Source organism: Mustela nivalis (genome assembly GCF_964662115.1).
Source record: "Mustela nivalis genome assembly, chromosome: 12".
Taxonomy (NCBI): domain Eukaryota; kingdom Metazoa; phylum Chordata; class Mammalia; order Carnivora; family Mustelidae; genus Mustela; species Mustela nivalis.
The window spans coordinates 21890303-21917127 of NC_139031.1; the positions used below are offsets into that span (position 1 = coordinate 21890303).

Below are 26825 nucleotides of genomic sequence, written 5' to 3' on the forward strand. Positions count from 1 at the left end.
TAGGTACTAAACTTCTTGTTTTTACTTTTAAATTTTAGATCACGAACTTCCAGAGACAGATAAATACAGAATACATAAAATACCTATGTATCTTCTACCCAGATTAAGCAAATATTTACACTTGTTATATTTACTTCAGACATCTAAAGTCCCCTCTCCCTCCCCAGTCTATCTTATTCCCTTCTCTAGTGTTAACCATTTTAACGAAATCGGTGTGTATCCTTCACATGCCTGTTTTTGTACTTCTACAGCATATTTATATATCTGTAAACAACATGAAGTTGACTTTGAAAGTTTTTATCCAAACAGGATATTATATATTTCTCTTGAAATAATTCTTAGTATGTCTTTCAATGGTTTTTTTTACATGACTGTAATGAACACATCCGTTTACTTAACCGACACTGTTCTCAGTCAAGTGTACAACTAGACTTCTCAGAAATACCTTTCAGGTTTGTGTGTTTAAGCAGTTTTTTGGATGCATTCATAAATTGTCACCATTTCTTTCACTCTCAATACTGTTTTTAACATTTACTGATACTGGAACATATTGATATAGATCAATTATTCTAATGGTTATGTGATAGCCTACTATATTGATACGCTACAGTTTATCCATTCCCCTAAGTGGTTTTAAATTCTTCACAATGGCCACAATAAACATCTTTATACATGTTTTCTTGGGCCCAAATGCTCTTTAAAGTGTACAACTAGAATCACTGGGTTATAATATGCATGCATCTTCAACTTTGTTAGATATGACCAAATTGCTTTCCAATTTTGTACTCTGCTCCCTCATGCCAAACAATGTATAAAAGTACTTATTTCGCTGCACCCTCACCAACTACAGGCTTTTAAGCTTTGCAATCTGATGAGTGTGAAATAATATATCGTTATTTTAATTTGCTTTTCCTCACTAATGTAGTTGAATATCTTTTCATACATTGATTGATAATATGGTTTTCTATTCTCTGAATTCCTATTCATATTCTTTGACAATTTATTGGGTTGCTCATCTCTCTCTCTTCTCTCTCTACACACACATATTTACACATACATGTATACATGTATGAAATATATTTATATTATTAGGAATTCTAATCCTTTGTTGGTTATTAAACTCAGCTCTGTCTTTCTGTCACTCATCACAAATTTATTCCCTGTGCTTATTCACAAGAACTTCCTTAAAAGTCCTTGTCGCTTTTCTCTGAAAAAGCATGTCTCAAAGTGTCACTTCCATGTGACAGAATATTTAACTTTCACACCATCTCCACCCAAAGCTCATTTATTAATAACTGGCATTCATAGCACATGTAACATGGAGGCTCTTGATGTGAGGAGATCACACTTAACTCAAGCTAAAATCCAGACAAAGATAGAGAGGGAGAGGACGGCAGAAAGAAGGGGGCATTCATGTAGAGATATGAGTGAATTTGGGAAAAGAAACAGGAGGAATGGGGAAAAGGTGGAGAGAAAACAGATTTGAGAGTGTACCAAAAGAGAATAAAGAAGGATGCGCAGAAAAGGGTGATAGACTAAAAGTGGAGAATACTGTTTCCAAAGGAGAATTCACGGAAAGAAATGTAAAAGCAAACAGATATTTACTGCTGGAGGTTGGACAGAAGAAGGAATGTGGAGAACAGACAAGCTGCCAGGGGAGATCACAGACCCCTGCCTTCTCCTCCTGGCTATCCTCCCACTCTCCACAGACCATCTCTACCTCATACCTGACAACTCTGCTGCGTGCCCATCTGCATCTCCATACTCAAATTCCAGAGTGGGACAGTCCACAGAGCCCTGTAATAGAGAAGTCTTTGCAGTAACTTGGGAAAAGGGTTGAAAAAGGAGATTATACTCTCATTTAATCATCTGCTTCTCTCAGAGGCCAAGTTTAGATCGAGGAGGCAGCTAGGACAGTCCCCTCTGGGCCTTTAATAAAAAGAGGTACCTTCCTCCTAGCCAACATCTGAGGCTCAGTTCAGGGCAGGGCTGAAGGTTCTTATATAAAATCAGAAACTCTGAGTAAAGGGTTAGGATTGTGAATAGATATGAAAGCTACGCAATCTGTGCCTGTGTCTGACCTACATAAACACGGACCAGAAGAGCATGTAGCTGATTTTTAGAACAATGAGATGAACTAAAACAAAAGAGGTATTTTTCAGCTTAGACTTAAAGCTTAAGAGCTAATTTCAGCTATGTCATTAACCCACTGTATGATTTTGGGCAAATCTCATTTTTTGGATCATAGTTCTTCATTTATATAAAAAAAGCCCCTCAGCTCTAGTGTTCCAAAACTTTAGGATTGTCAGATAGGTAGTATTTCTACTCCAACTTATTTTAAAACTAGATTTCCTATGATGTTGTATGTATAAATTTATAATTTTTTTAAAAAATATTTTATTTATTTGTCAGAGAAAGAGAGAGAGCACAAGCAGAGAGAACAGCAGGCAGAGGGAGAAGCAGGCTCCCCACTGAGCAAGAAGCCTGATGTGGGACTCCATCCCAGGACCCTGGGATCATGACCCGAGCCGAAGGTAAACGCTTAACCAACTGAGCCACCCAGGCATCCCTAAATTTATAATCTTATATAAAAATATTTTAATGTGACCCCACCCCCCAAACTTCTTTAAGTATTTTGGAGTTATTTCTTACCAGTACATATTAGTATGTATAAATTTAAAAATTTTTGAATCTCAGTCATCTCATATTGAGATCTTAAGCAAGTCACTTAACCTCTCTGTGCCTCAGTGTGGTATAAAAAATGTATTTGGGGGCACCTGGGTGGCTCAGTGGGTTAAAGCCTCTGCCTTCAGCTCAGGTCATGATCCCAGGGTCCTGGGATCGATCCCCGCATCAGGCTCTCTGCTCAGCAGGGAGCCTGCTTCCCGCCCCCCCTGCCTGCCTCTCTGCCTACTTGTGATCTCTGTCTGCCAAATAAATAAATAAAATCTTTAAAAAAAAAATGTATTTGGTCTTTGAATGCTGTTCCAAGCACAGAGCTCCTAAGATCTCTGGAATTTCCTGATAAGCGTAATTCATAAGCCCCAGTCAACGATACTTGAATTTATGCTAACGAGGTGACTCCTGGTGAGCCTTTAAAAATTTCAGGGCTGGGGGCACCTAGGTGGCTCAGTGGTTAAGCCTTTGCCTTTGGCTCAGGTCATGATCTCAGGGTCCTAGGATCGAGCTCCACATTGGGCTCCCTGCTCAGCAGGGAGCCTGCTTCCCCCCTCTCTCTCTCTGCCTGCCTCTCTGACTCTTTGTGATCTCTGTAAAATAAATAAATAAAACCTTTAAAAAAAATTTTTTTTTCAGGGTTGGCCCCAATCCCAGAGAGAGAAGGAGGCTGAAGATTGAGTTCAACCAGTGGCCAATGGTTTAATCAACCATGTCTAGGTAATGAAACTCCACAAAAGCCCTAAAACAATGAGGTCTGGGTACACCAAAGTGATAGGAGGGTGAAACCTAGAGCACATGGAAGCTCTGTACCATCCCACCCCCATCCTTCTCCTTTGTCTTTCATCATTTGGCTATTCTTTTTCTTTTTTTTAAATATTTTATTTGTTTATTTGACAGACAGAGATTACAAGTAGGCAGAGAGGCAGGCAGAGAAGAGGGGGGAAGCAGACTTCCCGCTGAGCAGAGAGCCTGATGCAAGGCTTGATCTAAGGACTCTCAGATCACGACCTGAGCTGAAGGCAGAGGCTTACCTCACTGAGCCACCCAGGCACCCCATCATTTGGGTATTCTTGAGTTGTATTCTTTATAATAAAATTGTTATCATAAGCAGAACAGTTTTTTAAATTCTGTGAGTCACTGTAGCAAATTATGGAACCTGGAGATGGTTGGGTTAGGTGTGGGAGTGGTCACAGAACCTCTGAATTTACAGTTGGCCAGGTTGAAGTGCATATAGTCTTAGGGCCCCAGGTCTGGCTGGCATCTGAAGTGAGGACAGTCTTGTGAGACTGAGCTCTTAACTTATGGGGTCTATGCTAACTACAGTCAGTGTCAGAACTGAATTGGTGTCAGGGAATTAGTGGAAAATGAAGTGCTCAGTTTTCTTATCTGTAAAATGAAGATAATTCATAGTCATTATAAGGACTAGATGAGTTAATACAGAAAAAGCATTTAGCACACTACCCAGCACTTGATAGCATTATGTAGATGGTTACAATACTTTGTTGTTTGTTTGTTATTTTTTTCTTTTTAGATTTTATTTACTTATTTGAGAGAGAGAGAGGGAGAGAGAGAGAGCTGGAGCAGAGGGGAGGGATAGAGGGAGAGGGAGTAGAGTCCTTGCTGAGCAGGAAAGCCAATGTGAGACCCATCCCAGGGTCCTGGGATTATGATCTGAGCTGAAGGCAGACATTTAACTGACTGAACCACCCAGGCGCCCCGTTATACTACTTTGAATTTTACTTACTGTACTTACAGGGGTTTTTTGTTTTGTTTTGTTTTTTTAAGACTTTATTTATTTATTTGTCAGAGAGAGAAAGAGAGAGAGAGAGAGCCCACAAGCAGGCAGAGTGGCAGGCAGAGGCAGAGGGAGAAGCAGACTCCCTGCCCAGCAAGGAGCCCGATGTGGGACTCGATCCGAGGACCCTGGGATCATGACCTGAGCCAAAGGCAGAGGCTTAACCCACTGAGCCTCCCAGGCATCCCTGTGCTTACAGTTTTAACATTGTATTATAAAGACATTTTTCTCATATTATTATGACTATCATTTTATTTTATTTTATTTTATTTTATTTTATTTATTTATTTGAGAGAGAGAGACAGAGAGAGCATGAGAAAGGAGAAGATCAGAGGGAGAAGCAGACTCCCAGTGGAGCAGGGAGCCCAATGTGGAACTTGAACCCAGGACTCTGGGATCATGACCTGAGCCGAAGGCAGTCACCCAACCAACTGAGCCACCCAGGCACCCCATGACTATCATTTTAAACAGCTAATTGTACAACTGGTTTGCTTAACCAGTTCTCTATTATTGAACATTTAAGTTGTTTTTAATTTTTTGTATTATATGCATGAAGCTGTAATACACTTATAATTTTTTCATATTTAGGAACTTTCCCAAAGATAGATTCTTTTTTTTTTCAACTGAGGATAGATTCTTGCGAAGGAAATGAATGCATCAAACCTTATGAATACTTGTCTGGTTCTTTGTATATGACAAGTTTTTTTCCAAAACCATTTTATCAATTTACACTGCCATAAATGCAAATCATATTTAAATCCACTATAGCAAAGATTTCCAAATACTTCTGGGTTACAGAGACACCCCCCGCCCCCAGCCAAAAAAAAGGTGGAGAGTGGGAATTACATTAGGTAGTTTTGATAAGTAGAGACTTAAAAACCTTTTTAAAATACATATTTCAAAAAAGGATAGTTTAATACTCCCAAAATAAGGACACAATATTAGAATAAAAGAGTCATTAACAGTATGCTTTTTTAAAGTTTTTTTGATTGTAAATAAGAATAAATAAACTTTATATCAATGTCCTAACACACATACACACACACACACACACACACTGGAACAGAAGTTAAACAAAATAGTATCACTATCACTACATGTGAATGGAGATATTTTCTATTATTCTATTTCTTTAAAAAAATGTTGGTGTTAACTCATAGATTACCCCTACAGTTTGAAAAACACCATTTTAAATTGCATACATCCTGCAGCAGGGCCAAGAGCCAGCATCCCAGTGACAAGATGTCACATGTTCCCTGCTATGATGTGACCAGAAGGATAGACACCTTTGTGATCTTCTACCTGAAAGCCCAGAATCTCACCTTAAATCAGACAGACCGTGAATGAGGCTCCTGAGAAATTCACACAGCCCACAGTAGGCTCAAAATAACTGAGGCCTGAGAAATACCCCCAAGGGACACAACCTTACATCAGTCAAAGGACCAATTTTGCTCCCATGGTTTGGACAAAGGTACTGTGGAAACCTGAGTGACTGGCATCAGGGGAAACTGAGCAAGGGGTAGAAGAGCCCTCTGTACCATTTCTGCAACATCTTTGTAAACCTAAAATCACTCCTAAGTAAAAAGTTTAGTAAAAAAAAATATTGCATAATCCTTTATTTATTTATTAAGTAACTAAGTTACTAAAGTAACTTTATTAAGTATTAAGTGAACTAATGACCCAGTGATCAAGTGTTGCATGCTCTACCAACTGAGCCAGCCAGGCACCCCAAACTGCATATATCCTTTAAATTTATTATATTGAACTACATTTTATGAAAAACTCACTTCCATGCCCTGAATTTTCCTCATTTTGCCACAAACTAGTAAAACTTTGTCAAGGACTCTGAGAACAAATTAAACAGAGGGATCTGGCTAACAAGGCCTGAGGTGAATCATTTTGTTAAGAATCTTCATATTAAGGGGTGTTTGGGAGGCTCAGGTGGTTAAACCACCAACTCATGATTTCGGCACAGGTCATGATCTCAGGGTCCTGGGATCCAGTCCCATGTGGAGCCCTGCGTCAGGCTCTGCACTCAGTGGGAAGTCGGCTTGTGGATTTTCTCTCTCCTCCCCTCTCTGCCCATCTCCCTCTGCCTCTGCCACTCGTTTGTGCTCACCCGCGTGTGCTTGTTCTCTCCCTCTCTGCGTCTCCCTCTCTCAAAAATAAATAGATAAATCTTTTTTTTTTTTTTTTTTTAAAGATTTTATTTATTTATTTGACAGAGAGAAATTACAAGTACACTGAGAGGCAGGCAGAGAGAGAGAGAGAAGGAAGCAGGCTCCCTGCTGAGCAGAGAGCCCGATGTGGGACTCGATCCCAGGACCCTGAGATCATGACCTGAGCCGAAGGCAGCGGCTTAACCCACTGAGCCACCCAGGCGCCCCTAGATAAATCTTTTAAAAAAATTCTTATTAAGCAAATAATTATTCTCTAGCTTCCTGTTTTCCTAGGGATGTTCATACACTAAGCCATTTGAAGAGGGTAGGTGAGCTAGTGGCCCCTACAAACACAGTGATGGATGAGGGGGCTCTCTTCAATTGTGCTAACAGTAATTCTCTTCCAGTAATCCTTTAGAAGCACTAAAGAAGGGAGAAAAGACAAAAACAAAACCATCTCCTCTGAGGACTGTCTTCCACAGGAAAGCAAAAGGAGGGAAGGAAGGAAAGGCAGATAGTCATCTAAGTCTGGCACCTGAGTGTTGTGGTGATAGAGAATGTACTGATAGGTAAAAAGCAGCTTTCCTGCTGCAGTGGAAGGTGGAGGAAAGCTAATCTTTTCAGCCAGCCTTTTGGCAGGCAACAAGCCCAGATGGAGAGGATCACTGCAGTTGTCCATTTCCAAGCATAAAAAGTGCAGCTGCAGACAACCAGGAGGTAAAACTGTGGGGCAGGTGGGAAGCTCTGAGTCTCTGGATACTGAACTCACTGGTAAAAGGAAAGTACTATCAGAGCCCTTTTCCTGAAGGAAGACTTGATAGGCAGGGAAAAGGCCTCTTACTTCAGTTTTGTTTTTGTTTTTGTTTTACAATTTTATTTATTCTTTTGAGAGAGAAAGAGAGAGAGAGACAAAGACAGCACAAGCAAGGGGAGAGGCTAAGGGAGAGGGAGAAGCAGGTTCCCTGCTGAGCTGGGAGACAGCATGGGGCTGGATCCCAGGACCTGAGATCACAATCTGAGCGGAAGGCAGCCTCTCAACCATCTGAGCCACCCAGGCACTCCTCCTATTTCAGTTTTAATTCCCCCAAAGAACATATCATTCTGAAACCAATTACTTACTTGCATATTGTCTTGTCTCTCCACTCTGACTAGAATCTTTGCTCCACAGAGCAAAGACCTTGTCTTGTTCACCACTGTATTCCTAACACCTAAACACCTAAAAGTGCTTGGCATGTAGGAAGGGCTCAGTAAATTTTTTTTTAAAGATTTTATTTATTTATTTGACAGAGAGAAGAGGATCACAAGGAGGCAGAAAGGCAGGCAGAGAGAGATGAAGAAGCGGACTCCCTGGTAAGCAGAGCCCTGATGCAGGGCTCAATCCCAGGACCCTGAGACCATGACCTGAGCCAAAGGCAGAGGCTTAATTAACCCACTGAGCCACCCAGGCACCTCAGTGATTTTTGAATCAATGAATGACCCACCCTCTCCCCCAAAATACATTTAAGAAAGAACAATATCTCTATGGGGGAATGAGGTACAGTGTGCCTTAAAAGGCCAGATTCAGAGGTGCTCAGGTTGAGCATCCAATTCTTGGGTTCCTCTCCAGGGATCATCTCATGTGTTATGGGATAGATCCCTGCATGGGGCTCCATGCTCAGCAGGGAGTCTGCTTGAGGATTCTCTCTCTCTGAAATAAATAAATGAATCTTTAATAAATACATAAAATACAATTTTTAAAAAGGCCAGGTTCACAGTGATGCAGGGAGGGAGATGATGTGGATAGAACCCCGAACTAGCTAGCAAGACAGTAAGGCTGAGCTCTGCCTCTGAAAGGTGGTGTGACTTAGGGTCAGTCTTTTCATCTCCTCCACTTCTCTTTTTTAGAAAATGGAATGGATTCCTACTTGACTGTATCAAAATGGGAAACATATATGAAATCCCTTTGGAAACTGTAATATACTATTGAAATGGTAAACCACTGCTGGGACAAGCAAGACCTGGCTTCTAGTGCCAGCTCTGGACCTATGAGCTACTATGTACTGACCAATTACGGGTCTTGTGCCTGAACTGAATTAAACATCTGACATTCAGTTATCTCATTTGGCTTTATCACAACCTTCTGAGGTAGATAGTATTAACCTCATTTTACAGATGAAGAAAATGGAGCTCAGAGAGGTTTGGCAATTTGCCAAAAGCCACACAGAATAAATGATAGGGCTAGGATTCAAAACTGGGTCTGATTGATCCCAAAGCCTGGTGCTCCTGGCCACTATGCCAGATGTATGTTCCTGGGTGAGTTACTTTTGTCTCTTACTTCTGTAAAACAAGGGGCTAAACCAGATGATCTCTACAGATCCTTCCACATCTGACATTTTGTGGTCTATTCTTTGTGTGTGAGTGTGTGTGTGTGTGTGTGTGTGTGTGTGATCTATTATTCTCCTGGTCCCCACTCATATCCAAACTGGCTAGATGAAGGGGGCAGGGGACTAATAATTCATTTCTTTCATCTTCCTAGTTAGCATTTTTTTTTTCTTCCAGAAGAAGTGACCCAAACATTCATATTCCTATCTGTGGGTTTGTATCCTGGACAGTTCCATCCAGTCCCTCTTGTACAGCTCCTGCCTGAATCCTGTCTCGTTAACTCTTCCTTGTAGGGGTCCTGATGTCCGTGGAAGGCACTCCCTAAAGAGCCTGCCAACACTCGTGGGACGGCAGAGCGCAGAAGTCACTGGGCACATCTGGATCGGCTCGCTAGCCCGGGACTGGAGGGGTGTGTGGGGCGACTCGCCCACACGCCCGCCCTCTCCTCTGCGGCGCAGCTCTGCGCCCCCATCCCTCGGGGCCCCCATCTCTCCGCTCCCGTTTCCTCTGTAAATCTAAAACACGAATCCCCACTTCAAGGGGCTGCAGAGATTAAGTGAGATACGTATTTGAGAAGTACTAGTATGCTCGCTATCGCGCTCCATCTTCGCGCCCCCGGGGGAGAGTCCAGAGGACTAAGAAGCCCCCGACCCGGCAGGAGACCGGCAGAGAGAGAGAGATCAGGGGCTGCAGAGCCCGAAGTCCAGGCTGCGGAGGACCCCGCAGGTGCCCACCCCGAGGGGTCGCCCCTAGAGCACCGGGGGCTCCGGAAGGAAAGGAGGACCCGGCCGAATCACCTCAGCCACCGCTTCCCGCCCGCGGGCGTCTCCCGGCCCCAGCTGAAGCTCTACGGGTTCCTCACCTCCGACTCCCGCCGCTGGCTTCTGAACGCTTCCCGGCCCTTGGGTGCCGCTTGCTTCCCTTTGCCGCCGCCGTTGCCGTTGTTATTGGCAGACGAGCTCCCGGCCCCGGGCGCCACGGGGTCCTCCATGCGGCCCTTGTCAGCTTCTCCGCTCAGCCTCTCCGCGCTCTCTGCCCGGGGCGACCCCGCCGCCGCGCGCCGGGAGCCAGGCCCCGCCCCCTCCACAGCTATTGGCCGCGGTCGCGCCCCGCAGCACCGCCCCGCAGCGCAATTGGTTGTTCGACGGCTCCAAGCGGGACTTGGAAGAGGTGGGGGGGCTCATTCACGGGATTTCGCCCCCTCCTTTTTTTTTTTTTTAAGTCCTGCGGAGTTGCTGGTAGCTTTAGGCTCGGGGGTAGGGTCCCCGCTCCACCTCCCGAATTCTGGGCCTTGAGTTCGGTCAGGTTATCTTTTTGCTTTTCATTCAGCACTCATCGCCTCCCAAATAGCGACCTTTTTGGGGAGATCTAGTCTCCGCCTCCTGCTCCACTGCAGTCTCCCTTTCCCTATTACCACGGACCTCTCTCCCGGCTCCCGCATTACGCCCCAAGTCCGGTGTCAGCTGCAGGGGAGGCATGGCACTGCTCGGTGGCCAGGGACACCGCAGGAAACCAGGGACCCGCTCTCTCTCTCAGATTTCTCGAGAATTAGCCCGCCCGGAGCGAGGGCTTGGCTGGGAGATGGTGGGTTGAGGGGTGGGGTGAGGCTTCACTGAAATTGCTGGACCCCTTCAGAGCTGTTCCTGGTCATCTGTCTTCCTCTTCTGAAGTGGGGCACCTTCCTCAGGTGTTAGCTGCGGAGAAATGTTGAATGGAAAGCAAGCTCCCACCTGCTCCCCAGTCCTTTCCTTCGTTTCTCTAAGATCCTTCCTAAGGGCTCCATACAAAGGAGGCTGTGTCGTCTGCCGGTCTGAATTTATATAAAAAACGGTTTATTGTAAATATTTAGGCTGTCTGTGTTGGTAATTAAAAGTCCCCAACAAGCAGCCTGAGGGGAATGGGTGGAACAATATGGGTGGGATTGGGGGAATTGTTGAGCTGCCACTTTGTTCCAGGCATGGCACTAGACACTTTCCAGATATCATATGGTACTTCATTCTGACAGGCTGTTTTCACTAATCCTGTATTACTATTGAGAAAACCAGGACTCAGAGATTACTCCTTGCAGTTCCCAAGGTATCATATTCTATCTTGTCTCAGTGTCTTTGCAGTTCTTTCTCTCTGGAAAAAACTTTCTGCTCTTCTTGGCTAACTTCTGTTGTTCCATGAGGATTCTATTTGTTATTACCTCTGCTTCCAGAAAGCCTTTCTTTGACCCTTTCAACCCATTCAGGCTGTATTGTGTCACATTAAGTCTGCTTGGATTTAAAATTCTTATATTTTCTACTATATCCTCAAAATAAGAGGCTCAAAGGAATTTCCGCCTTCCTATATCCTAGGGGCAACTCTCTTAATAATTCTTTTTTTTTAAATTTTATTTTTAAGTAATCTCTACACCTAACGTGGAGCTCAAACTTACAATCCTGAGACCAAGAGTTGTATGCACCACCAACTGAGCCAGCCAGGCACCCCAAATCTTCTTCTTCTTCTTCTTTTTTTTTTTTCCAAATCTTCTTTTTTAACCGTATCTCCCCCCACATACTTTCTTCTCCTAGTTGGTGGGTGACAGACCATGGCAGAGTTAAAAGAGAGAACTTTTTGGAACTTTCTCAGTTCCTTTCTTTTCTATCCCCAACATTTCCTTACTGTGTCCACCCAATCATCTTCCCTTTCCTCCCCCATTCCCCCCAACCTGAATATAAGTTCCTTCAAAGTAAGGCCAAGTTCTGTTCATTTTGTATACCTCATATAGGTATGTTTAACACAGGGTTTCTGTAATACTGACTCAAAAATTATTTGTTGTAGGGAGCTGTCCCATGCATTGTAGGATGTTTAGCAGAATCCCTGGCCTCTCCATACTAGTTGTCAGTATTAGTACCCTCCCCCAAGTTGTGACAAGCAAAAGTTGTCTCCAGATACTGCAGATGTTCTCTGAGGAACAAAATCTTCTGCAGCTGAGATCTACTGGTTTAACATAATTGAACTGATATGAATTTCCAAGGAATTCCATGGCTCAAGACCTTAACTATTTGATTTTGGAATTTTTTTCAGGGTATAATTTGTTAAACTCTAAGATTCACACTCTGCTTTAAAATTCACAACCCACGCCTAGCTCATCACTGCTGCAATGTGGTAAACCTGCCACAGCACAGCCCATTGGCGTTTCTTAATAAAAGAATTAATTATTGTCTTCCTCTTCCCAATTGCTGTTCTCCTAAGCAGTTAGAGTTCTAGGATTGACAGGCCCAGGACTTCATAGTTCTTTTGTAGGCCTAGTCAATCAGCAGAATTCTCAAACAGGGGTGGCAGATAGGATTGGCCAGTTTTGAGGTTTTGTTCCTTTTCCAGTCTAACTCTTGGGCAAAGGAGCAAAGCCTCAAACTGGCTTCAATAAGGAGTAGGACTGAGGACATCTTTCAAGTCCCCTCTGGCCTCGATGCAAAGCCAATTGCTGAGCCTGGAGCTCCATCTGGCTTCATTTTCAGAGTAGGGGTTTGAAAAACTGGTGTTAGGGAGATTGCAAAGAATCAACACAAGAGACCTGGGTCTGTTATCTTTCCCACACCTCAGTGGAATGGGAAACAGTAGAGATCAGACATTTGTCTGTTCCTTATAGGCCCAGACTTTCAGAGGTTGTCATAAGGACTAAGATATCTGGAAAACAATTCCTGGAAGAAGTAACAAGAAACCACGGATTAACTGAGAACTTTGAAACTATAGGCCATGGACTTAGTACACACTGAACTTCTTTAAGCTTATTTGTCAACAAAGATGTGGTAGTTATCAGTAACCAATGACCACAGAAGCATCCACATATATAGCTGAAAGCTAATGAGGGGCTAGTCTACAAGTTTTTCCACGTTGCAGAGATGGCTCCAATACTGTTATTTTTTTAAATCAACTCTACCACTTTTCCTTGTCCCAAAACTCAGGCATTTGTGGGCTGCTGGCAGAGGGTTGGAGGTATAAATATTTATAGTTACAAGGACTGAACATATCCTCTTCCCCATATAAGTGCTTGACTTTAATCCATGGAGGTCAGATACTAGATTAAATAGATAGCACCTGTTACAGAGGGAGCTTAAAAATAAGATGCAGAAAGTCTTACAATACTCAAGTTTGGATGACATTGGGCAGCCAGGATGATGTAGTAAAAAAAGGACAGAGTATCTTCCTCTCCTATCAATGGCACAGGCAACAGAGGCTGTGGGACCCTAGACTGAGATGAGGAATTGATGTAGCACATGGTGTGTGCCAGGTTTTTAAGCAGCATTTAAAAAATTAAATCAGGTGTTTAAATCCTTGCCCTAGGAGACAAGGATTAACCATTTCATAGGCAGGAAAACTAAGGCTCCGATTGGTTCTATTATATACATAAATTATACAACTTATAAATGGAAATGCTAGATTAGACTCAAAGTCTAATCTCTTTCCATACAAACCACAAGCTAGAGAAATTTCACAGCAGTGGGTAGTCAGGGCTTACCCTGAGTTTGAAACTAAGACCCAGGCATCAAAGTCCCATCTTTTACAGAAGAGGACTCAAGCCCTGCTCTAAGGGGGTGAACCTGCCAGCTGGCTCACAGGCTTCATTGCTAGCCGCTGCTTTCTCTTTCTCCTCAACTGGCATGGCACCAGCTTTGAGCCATTACCAACTGCCCAGACTATTTTAGCTCTTAGTTTAGATAAACACAAGTCAAAAGTAGCAGAAGATTCTGAGAGGGGAGAAAACATCTTGCCTACAGGAAGAACTAGGTTAGATTGTCAACTAAGAAAATGGCCACTCTACTGGCAGTTTAGAAAGACACAGTTGGATTTAATCTTCCAGTTACTGATTTAGTCAGGCAAAAGCTGACTTGGAGACAAATTTCTGCCGGATTAGTTCTTCCCTTCGGTTGGATGTAGTCAGGTTCTGGGTGTCAGGGCCTTTTAATCCCAAACCATGGATGCTGGCTGGCTTCCTGTGCTCTCCAGTTAAGGGCAGCACACAGAGAATTTGGGGGGACCTAGAACCAGATATTTCTCTGCCTTAGGCCTACACTTCTCAACTCCCCAGGGTGATGGTTCTTTTCTTTCTTTTTTTAAAAGATTTTATTTATTTATTTGAGAGAGTGTGTGTGCATGTGGTAGGGTGTGGACAGAGAGAGAGAAAGAGAGCATGAATAGGGGGTCAGAAAGGGGCAGAGGGAGAGAGAGAAGCAGGCTTCCCACTGAGCAGGGAGCCCCATCTGGGGCTAGAGCCCAGGAATTTGGGATCATGACCTAAGCCAAAGGCAGACGCTTAATGACTGAGCCACCTAGGTGCCCCAGAAAGCAGGTTCCTTACACACATAACCAGGGGGCAGGTTGGGGGGTAGATATTAGTGGAAAGGCCCGCCATGGAATAAGGGACCCAAGGCTAAGGCCATTTAAACATTTAAATGTTTAAACATTTAAACATTATTGGTAGCCTATTGGTAAGATGCTTTTTTACATCCTTATCCTGCAGCAGGCTCTCCAGCCCATTGCCTAGAAACATCTCTCACTCTGAATTTATAGTTCGCAGAAACAAGGAATACTCTCAAGACAAGAACCCATTTTAAGAATATTTTATTTATCTTTTGAGATTACATAGTCATTATTGCTGATCTAATACAATCACTTAGACATAAAGATTTCCAAGAGCCTCTCAGAAATGGCGATTCTTAGAGGTTTTCTTTCCTTTCAGTAAGATGACAATGAGAACTAGATGATTATATATATAATATATATATTATATATATATAGTTTAGTTTATCGTCTACGTATAATTTGCTGGTGTTGCCTATTTTCTTTCCATAATTTTCCATTATTAAAAAAGCGTAATGCAACAATGCATTTTGATTTCTTTTTTTTAAAACCATGACAAAGTTAATTTTGAGAAAACCACAGGAGCAGCAGTTTCAGATCTGTTCAGAGAAAAGCCAAGCAGCAAAAAAGCTCTGCAGGAGTATGTGGCCATGGGGAGCCGTGCTCATACAGGAGGGTAGGATGAGGAGGTAGGAGGGCAGACAGAGAAGGTAGACCAGATACCTTTTTTCTTTTTTAATGAGAAACAAAACAAAACAAAACCCTGATTTTCCATTAAGAAGGCAAAAAAGACCTTGAAAACTAGTACTAGTTCATCGTAGAAAAAATGGTAAGTATCCTCACTTGCCAGGGCCATAAACAAACAGATAATTAGTCTTCTTTCCCTAAGATGCATCTCAGGTGAGAGCTTGAGGGAAGAAGATAGATTTGTTCTGGTTTCAACGGTAGAGGGAATGACCAAATTCCAACATTAAAATAGAACCCAAATACTCAAGAGGCCTAGGCCTCCCACTTCTTAATGGTTGCTAACATAGGGTCCCCAGAGAGAAAGGAAAAGAGGTCATCTGAAACTCAGAGGCAAATATCTCAATATCTCATCATGGGCAACAACACTGGCAACTTAGGTGTCTCCTTTTTTATTTGCCATGGGTCTCTTTACTATAGCAAGGCAGGTATGCTTGGTCACGATCAGTATGTAGTAATACTGCTCCAGAGAGCCAGGCTTTACTGAGAAACAGAAGGTTATGATTTTTTGGTTTAAGAACATAATAGGCTAGAGTCCAGATATCTGCCTAATGGAATCTGCCCTTGATGTAAGATGAGTTATGAAGGTCTGTATCCAATTAATTAATATGAAAGAGATCCAATTAATTAATACAAAACTCAGAGCTGGGTAGGCGAAAGAAGAATTGAGTGGCCTTGTGGAATTTTCAGCATTTACAATCTTCCTCATGAAAGAATATAGCCATGTATGTGGCAGGCACCTTTCCACTATGTGCTAAGACATACAGCCTCGAAGGGACCAGGCATTATGGGCTGAGGCTACTTAATGAGGCAAATAGCCATTTACCCAAAGCCCACCTCTCTACCTACAAAAGGAAGGTCACTTCCAGAATAGCTCTGAAAGTATATGTGAAGACCAGGAGAAGCTGAAAAAGGTGGAGGCAGGAGAAGAGAATCAGGGTGGGATGATGCTGGCTGGCCTGGTGGTGTTTCCTTGAGTCACCTTGGTCTTGAGACTATGAGGCAGACCAGGGAAGGAAAAAAAAATGGGAAAACAAACAAGCAAGCAAACAGACATGAGAGTGTTAAAGAAGCTGGTCAGGTGGGAAAGGGACTCACTTCATTCAAGATTTCTAGGGGCACCCCAAACTTACTGTTAGAAACAGTCTCAGTCTGGTGCCAATGAAACTCTTAAGACCAACAGGTCAGTCTCCAAAAGGTATCCAACTCTCATGTGAGACATAAAATTTCACGCTGCTCACATTACTAGTTTTTCATAATGTTGGAGTTACTCAAGAAACCACCTCTGAAATATAGAATCCTAAGATGGGAGAGGCAGGAACATAAAAAATATACCCCAGTAGAGAAGAAAAACCACAAACTAAATCATAGAGATACCAGATCTCAGTTTCATCAATGGCAACGGCCAAAGAAATGAATGTCTGAGGAGGTTCAAACTAGTCAAACTAGCTTTAATCATCTGGACACAGTTTGTAGTGTCATCTCTGTATAGCTTAGCCAGGTAAGCTGCAAAGCCCTTCCCAGGAGACAAATACATTCTACTTCTTTAGAGTGTCAGGCTGCAGGCCTGAATGGTTGGTTCCACTTCCAAAGCCCTACACCTCCCACCCCCAAATCCATTGGAAAGTGCATCTTTCCCTGTTCCATTTCAAAAGCAGTTTTAGACAATAAGAGAAAATTTCAGGAAGCAGAGTTTCACAACAAGCTCTCCTTTTCTGAGACAGTGTCAGTCTAGAGGGAACCTCCCGGGAAACTTCAGTTAAAGAACAAGTAAAACTATGGATCCCAGTGGGGCTGGCCCTCACTTCCTGGGCAAAGGTTACTTGGGTTACAAAGATGGCAAAAACAATGTCTGACAAACACCAAAGCTGCTGAGGAAATAATGGAGGCACATTCCTCTTGGAACCAGAAAGTGTTAAAACACACATGAATATTCAAGGAAGAAAGGGGTCTTCAGGAAGGAGACTCCCAGTAAGCACAGGCATAGCTAAGTTCTTGGTGTAGCTTGCCAAAGCCATAACATTCCTTCCTTCCTAGTCATTTTATAAAGAAGGCAGTGATAGTGATGGTCAAGGCTGGGAACCCAGGCCATGTTAATTCAGTGGCTTCCAAAAGGCCTCACCTGGGGAAGGGCCAAAGCTGAGAAAGGCAGCTGCTGAAATTTATTCCGGAAAACCCCAGGGAACAAGGAGTCTGGAATCCCTGGACTAACTCCTGAACTTGGACAAGAGACAAATGGCCATTGTTGAGGATTCCAAGTTAATGGGGAATGATGCAGAAGATGCACTGGGAAGGTTACCCCATAGCTTTCCTTCCTCAGCCTGTCCTTTGTGGCTTTCACAGCCCTCGGGGCAGTAACCACACTCTGGGCCAAGGCAAGAGGCACAGGATTCTAGATTTTAATAAATAAATAACCTAACATATAGGGTGAGCACGGCGGGCAGCTGATTGAAGCAGTTTGCTGGGTTCTTTCCTATATAGGAGTGGAGAAAAGACTTGGAGTTCTATTCCTTAAAATTTCTTCTGGCTTGAATTACAGGAACTTAATACCTAGAGGGAGAAAGAAAGATGAGACTGTGATGTTATCAGTTTGGGAGAATGCTGGGACATGAAGAGCCCACCTAAAGGGATAGAGCAGCAAGGAGGCAGGGACTTTTCTGGGGTATATGTTGAGGGCAGATACTTGGTGATGCCCAGTATTTCTCCATAAAGAGGTAAAAATCGTATCAAGAAGATGAAATGGAGAAAGGCAAATTCAGAAAAAGGAACACTATTTAATGTCTGAAGAAGGCCTCAAAGAGTCCCTTGGGGGTGGCAATGAAGGGAAGTAGGTTTCTTTTTCTAAGTTCACGTAAATGTGAAAGATGCAAAGACCAATTAGGACCAATTCCAGTGCAGAAAGCTCTTTTCTACCCGGGCTTCCCTGTCTTCTGGGGGGGACCCAAGGCACCTGTAATAATTAGGCTTGAAGGGCCCATTCTTGTTGAGTCCCAGATACTTGGCCTGTTCATCCGTCAGCTCTGTCAGGTGGGCATCAAAGGTGGGCAGGTGTAGGCTCGCCACATATTCATCTGGAAGAGACCACAGAAGCCCTAGTATAAACATTCATACCTCTTGTCTTGCTGTTCTCTCCAGGCTAGGCCTTAAGAAGTTGGAAGACACCTTCTAATTCCCAGAACTGAAAGAAAAATGCTCAACTGGTTCATGGGCCCAGAATTCTATGGAGTAGCTGCTTCGGTTTCCAGCCAAGTGTTTTTTAAAGTCCAAACATTTCTTTCTTGCTAGCTGTCTCATCCTTGAAGCTTCCCTTCTCCCCAGAAGGGTAAGGGAAATGTGAAAGAAGCAATAGTCCTTAGCATCTAAAAGAAAGGATAGGATAGCAGGGGACTAAAAAATGGGAAACTCAAACTTTACTTCTACCTTAAACTCTGAACTTCGGGTTACTCAGAAAAACGAACACCTGAGGATGTTGGAAAGGAATGTCTAATAATGATATTACATTGTTTGCTTTGCTTTTAGTATCCTTAGTTCTTATGGGTTTCTATTTACATTCTATTACTTGAATACATATTATTCAGAATTTTATGTAATTTTCCAAGTACTTGTTTGGTCTTCCTAACTTCATTATACATTCAGTCAAAACATTGTCCTTTTTTTTTTATATCTTCCCAAAGGATATATTAAAGGGAAAATATGTCAACTTCTAACAGTCGATATGAATCTTGGGCTAAAGCAAAGCAAACTAGAAGCTGATTTATTCCCTGATTTTTGCCTCAGGAGTTTATAAACACACTGTAGCAGTTCAGGTGCTTGAGGCAGGTTCTTTAAAAATTCAAGACAGTTTAACGTTTCTCTTATATGAAACACCCACATAACTAGTCTTAACAGAAGCTATTCAGTCCTTCCTTTGGCCTGGGACAATGAGGTCTGTGTGAGAAGATGTAGTATGAGAAGTCTTCTTGGTCTGAGGAGAATTTGAAAGGGGCTATGTAGCCTAGAAATGGAGTAAGTCAGATGTCACAAGGTAGAAGATGAGTCCTTTTTGTTAGGGGAAGATTTTATTTCTCCTTTGAGACTCGCATATAAGATACTTAAGACAGAAAATCCTTAAAATTCATAGACAGGTACACCAAATCATAGCAAAATGTAATGACTTCAATAAGGCAACTCACATGGAAAATGTGATAAATCAGTTAGGAAGGTAACCTAGGAATCCTAGCTCCTACTCTGCAAGATACAGACATCATTTCTCCCCCCTATCTATAAGAAATTTAATGCCATGAAGTTCATTAGGCTCTGACTCTGAACTACTTCGGTAAGGATAGGGATGGAAGAGCACATGCTTACCCATTTTCTTGGGCAACAGGTAGACATCCTGCTTATAACGACCCTCAGGAGCATTGTAAAGCTCTATCAAGGCAAGAGCCTAGAAAAGCAGAGAGATGGATGCTGACGTGCCATTTCAAGTGAAATGCTGATGATCTAATGGCCCTCTCCAGCCCACTGCTTTCCCATCTGGTGGCCCTACCTGAGTAGTAGCGGTGATTGAGAGCACAAATGTAGGCACTGTGGAGCAGCTTAGGTTCAGCAGACGGCCCTAGAGAGCAAGGGTTAAGACACAGATGGGTTAGGACAAAGTTTCTAGCCTTTTAGGAGTGAGGAACGAGCATAACTGCCATTTTCCAAATACCTCCCAACTACCATTGCTGGATAAAAAGCAGGTATTCAATAAATAGAAATGAACTGACTGACATTTAAGTGAAATTTTAAAATTCTGGAAAATATGATAGAAGGTAACAGATAAAAGATCTCTGGGATTATGTCAAAAAGGATAGAGATAGTCACATGATACTGAGGCTTATGCCAAGGAAGGGCATATTTCTCTTGAATTTTCTACTTTCTGCAACAGAATATTCTCCTTCTGAAATACTGGCATTCCTTTTAAAGATTGCTGTAAACAAGGATGTGGTTAAATCCAAGGGCAACCTCTCTCCACGTTGTGAGAGGAGATACTTTTGGATTTAGGAAGCTGTGATGATTTCTGTGCTTCTTCCTTAGTTTGGTTCTCCTGAATTCAAGGGTAGTCTCGTATTTCTACTGGGTGACTCAGAGGATACAAGAGGTAGAGACTACTGGAAAATGCTATCCTATCCTATTTTGTTTCCCAGGAAGACTGACCACATTTTTTGTTCAAACATAGTAGCCAAAACCAAATGTGGTGCTTGCTTTTGTCACCAAAATTACTAGATGGGACCTCCCAGGGCAACTGGAAATAAGTCACCAGATAGCTGGCTGATATCAAAGCAATTAATGAATATTTAACAACCTGTCCATCCCTTCCCTGGTACACACTCCTTTCTTGTGAAGAAATAATCCAGTCCCTTTACAGATGCCCTAAAGTATTTGAGAAGGTGGGATAAGGTGAAAAAGGTAAAGAGAACAGGAAGGATATTCAAACATAAATTTAAGGGTCCCTAGATGAAGACAGTATTATCTTCCATATTTTCATATTCAGTTTCTTTAATTTAAAAAAAGGAAAGAAAACTGGTAGAATATAAAAACTCAAGAAAAGTATTATTATCCTCTTTGTTATTTTGGTATCTTTCTCTGAAGAAGAGAAACTGTCAAGGTCAGAACAGGAGGGCACATCAATATTGCTGTCAGGAATCTAAGACTAGGGAAGAGAAGTTTTCAAGAGAGGAAAAGTGGCCAAATATTGACATGGAAGGCTAAGTGGAATGAAAGTGAAGAATAAGTCTGAGCCAGAAGAGGCCCAGACAGGGAAGTATTAATCACACAACCAATATATAGCTGAGTGCCTACTACACACCTGCCTCAATTCAGAGGAATGGTCACTCAAAAACATGGAATCTATGACCAAAGACATGACCTTCCCAGAGCTTGCCTAAAGTGGTTTAGTAACCATCAGGAATATCTGCTTTGTGCTTACTGATTAAGCCATCCCACAAATGACATTATCTCTGTAAGCATCACTCAAAGTGGCATTGGTTCTATCTGTTAATTCTTCCACAGTAATAGTCATTATCTGACTCAATCTGCAGAGTGACAGAGAGAGACAGGATAATTGGTGAAAAGTAAGGAACCAAAATAGATTCTTAATTGCTGAATGAAAAGACATCTCACGATTAGATATAAAATCCAATGGTAAAGTAGTTGAGCTTGTACCAAAGAAGAGTTGAAAATATAAGAGAACATGTGGAGGAGGGAACCTGGGTATTACAGTCTCTCCTGTCAGGGGTGAATTTCTCTTACCAGTCTCAGGTCTTACCTCTGCCAGCAATACTATCCTCTTGCCATCAGGCCATATTACATGGTCAACTTGGGATCTCACTCGCTCCCAGGTCAGTTCTGGGGTCCGCAGACTTGCCTGGAATACATACAGTAAACATATCATCAGCCATGACTTGTCCCACTTCATGGAAGGGAGCCATTTTAAGGAGCAAGTTGAAAGAAGCAACCAACATGCCAGATGGAGAATACCTGTCCTGGGTTGGTTAGGACTGTTCCATGTCAGGGAATTTAATCTTAAGGCCCAGCCAGGGAGGGATCACTTAGGATGTCATTCCAAAACATATAGTGTTGGCCCACTCTCTGCTGAGCACAGTAAAAGGTGCTATGGGAAATATGAAAGAAACCACAGACATGGTTTCTGCCTTCAAAAAGCTCCTACTTTAGCTGGGGACACAAAACAATGCATATGTGAGGGGGAAAAGCCTTCAAAAATACTTATAAAGCAACATGCAAACAAGTGCAAATTAATACAGAACAAACAGAATACGTAAGTGCTGAAGAGAAACAGAAAAAAGGAGGATCAGAGCTAAGTGGGATTTGTTAGATAAGGCTGGTTGTCCTAAATATAGCACACTGGGGCCCAAGGTTCTGCCTTCATGTCCTCGTGTCCCAGGTTCCACCTTCTCAATGACCGTGGTTCACCCTAAAGTTACAGAAGCTTTGTGACCTAAGTGCAAATGTGAGGAGGTAGGCTTTAGAGAAATGCTTAAGGGCAGAGTAAAGCTTCCAACAGCTCACCCTCCTTCCATTTCTGTATATATTCCGAGAACAAGAGAAGAAATGTTAAGTTTATTAACAGCAGCAATCAAGTAACAGTCACAGGGTTTAGACTTAAGATAACAACTTCCTTCTTCCAATAGGCCATGCCTAAAATAGAAAAGGAGTCCATATTCTGAAACCATCCATTGGCTCAGTTGGTTAAAATTGAGAGGTTCTGTCAAACAGGGGTTTTCAGACAAACAGAGAAACACTTTAGTTATATAATGATCATTTGCTGAGTACATCCTATATTCCAGGCAATTTATTTATGGACAGGGACTGTATCAACTTTTCCTTACCAATCTAGTGGGAAAGACAGATACAATTATATTTCAGTATATTTAGGACTACATTAATGATCTAGACCATTTTTTAGACCATTTCTTTATTAGGCAATGAGAAATATAAAATGTCTTGAGATGTCAAGTTTCATAATTTAGTACAATCTTTATCTAAAGAGCAATTTTGTAGTAACTAATCAAATTTTGTATGTACCTAATCTCTGACAATTAGCTTCATCTTTAGAGCTCCATCCTATAGAAATACTTGCTCAAGTTCAGAAATATAAGTGCCTAAGAATGTTCAATCCAGTGTTATTTATAATAGCAAAAAATGTAATTTAATAAGGGAATGGCTAAGTAAATTCAGATAACCTCATACAATGGAATATTATGAAATTCTTATATAAAAAAGTAGATCTATGTGTGTTAACATGAAAACCATTCATTATTGTTACATGAAAAAATAAAGATGCAGAACAGTATACTAGTACCCCAATTCTATAAGTGTTTTCCTTCCTTCCTTAAACATATTTATCTTGCTCAAATTTTTATACTAAGCAAATATTAAAGTTAGAATTCAATTTTTTAAAAATAAATACACACTGCAAATAGAGTTTAAAAAGAATCTGAGCGAACAGACCACTTTGGGAAGTTAAGAATATACAAGGTAAATCCCTTAGCCTTTAGAAATAACAACATGGAGGGCAATAACCATGCAGAGCCAAAAGATAGTGCTTGGTGACACTGGTATTTTTTTTATGGAGATGATGGACTTTAAAGTAATTCAAGTTCTTAGAGTCTCATACTCTTAATCTTCCAGAGGACATGCAATTTTGGTGACTGGGAGTAAAGAGGTGACACCAGGATATGGAGTCTCCCGTTTTAGGAAGTCTTCCCTGGGAGAAAAAGATACTGTGGAATCAAAGAAGGAAGACTTTATGAACATCATAAAACGATCGATGCTTTGTTGGAGCACTGGAATGGCTGTGGTGCCAGCAAAAGACATGAGGTCAATTAAAACAGGGTTTGAAAAGAAACTAAGTTACATTATCTCTAGCACTGTCCAGGCAGCTTCCATAACCTACTAAGTTTACTGAACAGTTACACTCCTTGAGAGAAGGATTTCCTATGACCAGAAGAGTTTTAAAAGAGTTTCTCGGGGTGCCTGGGTGGCTCAGTGGGTTAAAGCCTCTGCCTTTGGCTCAGGTCATGATCCCAAGGTCCTAGGATCGAGGCCTACAGCATCGGGCTCTCTGCTCAGCAGGGAGCCTGCTTCCCTTCTCTCTCTGCCTGCCTCTCTGCCTACCTATGATCTCTGTCTGTCAAATAAATAAATAAAACCATAAAAAAAAAAGTTTATCTTAAAGGGGGTGCCTCAGTGGCTCAGTCAGTTAAGCGCCTGATGCTTGATTTTGGCTCAGGTCATGATCTCAGGGTCATGAGATGGAGCCCCAAATCCAGCTCCACACGGAGTCTGCTTGAGATTCTTTCTCCCTCTGCCCCTCCCACTGTACACATATCCTCTCTCTCTCAATAAATAAATAAATCTAAAAATAAATTTCTCTAAAAACATCCCAATGTCTTTTCTGTTTATTTATAATCACTAAGCAATCTACCAGGAAAAAGGTTCCTTATGGAGACTATGTTCCCAAACAAGGTATACGTCTCACAGTAAATTATTAGCTTGCACAAATTGGTAGTATATGATTGTGGACAGTGCATATCAGTTTTTTTTCAGGGAGAACAACTGTGGTTCTAGCCCTGCAGAGTGCAGAATCAATAGCAAGTCTCAGGTTCTAATTATTTCTGGTAAAAACTTTTAAAGTATGTGTACATAATGGTTTAGCCACTTGAATTGTGAAGCTTACAATCACACCGGCCATCTAGGTGATGCAATATGGGTAAGCAAGTCTGTTTTCAAGAGAAAAGGAAACATGTGAAAGAAAGACATGGCCAAAAGGCAGCTAAGAGCACAATCCCTATCACAGGTTTGCTAGTGTTACAGCATTAATATCTCTCAGAAAAAATGCAGTTTTCTAAATGCCCAACTGCTTTGATGAGCTGTTCCTTCCTAGAAATGCACAGTCAACATCTCAAGGTTAGATAAAACTATAAATTCACACACACACACACAAACACCCCCAACCCCCAAAACTAAAAACCCTTATTTTTTTTGTTTTTGTTTTTGTTTTTGTTTTTAAAGATTTTATTTGACAGAGAGAGATCACAAGCAGGCAGAGAGGCAGGCAGAGAGAGAGGAAGAAGAAGGCTCCCTGCGGAGCAGAGAGCCCAATGCGGGTCTCGATTCCAGGACTCTGGGATCATGACCTGAGCCGAAGGCAGAGGCTTTAACCCACTGAGCCACACAGGCACCCCAACCCTTACATTTTTGATTGCTAAAAATATCTGGAAAAATATACTGAATCACTCTCCTTTACTGTTTCACTGAGATAACTTATAGAGACTTTCTTCTCTTTTCACTCTCTACATCCAAGCCATTTAGCAAATCCCAACTGTCCTACCCTCACAACACATCATCTCCACGGCTTATCCATGTCATCTGAGCTACCACTCTCTATCACTGGAAATATGGAGAGGGCCTTCTATTATTGTCCCTATTACTACTCAAGTCCAGAAGTGTTTTCTTTATATCACAGCCAGAGTAATCTGTTAAAACAAATCAGATTTTGTCGGTCACCTGGTCAAAACTTTCCTGTGGGAATGGCTTCCTTTTTTTTTTTTTTTTTTTTAAAGTAATCTCTACACCCAACGTGGGGCTCAAACTCACAACTGAGATCAAGAGTCATGTGCTCTACTGACTGAGCCAGACAGGCACCCGTGTGGAATGGCTTCCAACAGCTTCCCGGGTAACCAGAATAAAACCTGAAGTCCTTTTGTGACCTACAAAGAACGACATAACCCACTACCCTCCTTCAGCTGCCGCTATTCTCATCCCTGTGCCCATTCTGTTCCTGCCACAATGTCCTCTTTTCTGTTCCTCAAACATCAAGCATTTTCTACCTCAGCATCTTTTACACACCATTCTCCCTGAGTAAAATGCTTGGATGGCTTATTCCTTCAATTCATTCAGGTTTTTGTTCAAATGTTATCTCATTTGAGATCTTTGAGAAGGTCTCTTTGATCACCTTAGCTAAAATATCATTCTCAATGTCTCCACCTTGCTGTTTTTTTTTCTTCAATCCTAGGCACTAACTGATGAAACTATCTGTTTATTGTCTGTGTCCCGCACTAGAATCTAAGTGCCACAAGAGCAGGGATGTTCTTCACTATTTCTTCAGCCCATAAATACTCAGCAAAGAACAGAGCAGTTATTCAATACAAATTAAACAGTGAATGAACATTGTGGTTTCAGTTATTAGTTGAGTTTGCTATTTCCTTAAATTTCATTTTCTATGTCCTGTGACACTACCATCAAAGACTGAGTAACTTAACCTTTTTGAAACCCTTCTGAGCCTCTCCCTTTCTGGACCATTTAGTTTAGTCATATACCTTCTGCTAAGAAGAGCACAAAGAGAATTAAGACATGGCCCGTGGCTAGTGTCGGTGCTAGATACCAGGAGCTACCTAGAATACCCCCAAAACTAGGTCTATCTAGTACCAACATAGTAGCCAGGGTGATCCTTTTGCTTTTAAAATAAAAGTCATCCTTTTAAAATGGAAGTCAGACTATTATAAATCTGACAATGGTACCCTATTTCTCTCAGAAGATAATCAGGAGTTCTTATAATGGCCTCTGAGACCCTATAAGATCTGGTCCATTCCTTCTTTGACCTCACCTTCCATTCTTTTTTTTTTTTAATTTTTTATTTTTTATAAACATATATTTTTATCCTCAGGGTTACAGGTCTGTGAATCGCCAGGTTTACACACTTCACAGCACTCACCAAAGCACATACCCTCCCCAATGTCCATAACCCCACCCCCCTTCTACCAACCCCCCTCCCCCCATCAACCCTCAGTTTGTTTTGTGAGATTAAGAGTCACTTATGGTTTGTCTCCCTCCCTAATCCCATCTTGTTTCATCACCTTCCATTCTTAATCTGCCCCATACTCATTCTGCTCCAACCACACTGGCCTCATTGTTGATCGTCAAACAGACTAGGCACACTCTTGCCTCAGGGCATTTGCTTTGGCGATTCACAAAATGTTCTTCACCTAAAAATCCACATGGTTATTCAAGTTCCTCCAAAATTTATGCTCTTTGAGGGCAGGAATTTTGCCTATTCTGTTCATTGACTCCACAAATGTAGAACAGCACTTGGCATTCAGCAATCACACAATAAATATTTATGATTGAAGGTATAATGTCCTGGCCTTGATCCTGGGATTACTTATGTCTGGATTGCTTTAGAGGAGAGAGAGCCATCACAAATTGAAGCTTACCTA

General features: G+C 42.0%; 2 protein-coding genes and 1 long non-coding RNA gene across 13 annotated transcripts in view; 1 reads left to right on the forward strand and 2 right to left on the reverse strand.

The window, feature by feature from the left end:
- The window catches only part of STRIP2 (striatin interacting protein 2), a 52741-nt gene extending 42685 nt beyond the window's left edge, over nt 1-10056 (reverse strand). For 3 of the 4 annotated variants that reach the window (XR_014301476.1, XR_014301477.1, XM_082694017.1), the window contains exons 1-2: nt 9857-10055; nt 1728-1797 (exon numbers count right to left, since the gene is read on the reverse strand). Coding sequence is in view for 2 of the 4 variants with exons in the window: in XM_082694017.1 (XP_082550143.1) it covers nt 1728-1797; nt 9857-9985 (199 nt within the window). In the remaining 2 variants the exon portion in view is untranslated. Of the gene's footprint in view, nt 1-1727; nt 1798-9856 lie in introns of all 4 variants that reach the window. The other variant, XM_082694018.1, reaches the window with a different exon arrangement.
- LOC309845745 overlaps nt 1-26825 on the forward strand; it is a 413192-nt gene that overhangs the window by 167534 nt on the left and 218833 nt on the right. The window lies entirely within an intron of this gene.
- AHCYL2 (adenosylhomocysteinase like 2) overlaps nt 14568-26825 on the reverse strand; it is a 165138-nt gene continuing 152880 nt past the window's right edge. For all 8 annotated transcript variants that reach the window (XM_082694022.1, XM_082694021.1, XM_082694025.1 and 5 more), the window contains 5 exons: nt 21356-21454; nt 19595-19663; nt 19414-19492; nt 18017-18137; nt 14568-17616 (listed from right to left, as the gene is read on the reverse strand). In XM_082694022.1, the coding sequence (XP_082550148.1) occupies nt 17610-17616; nt 18017-18137; nt 19414-19492; nt 19595-19663; nt 21356-21454 (375 nt within the window). In that variant the 3' untranslated portion in view covers nt 14568-17609. The remainder of the gene's footprint in view (nt 17617-18016; nt 18138-19413; nt 19493-19594; nt 19664-21355; nt 21455-26825) is intronic.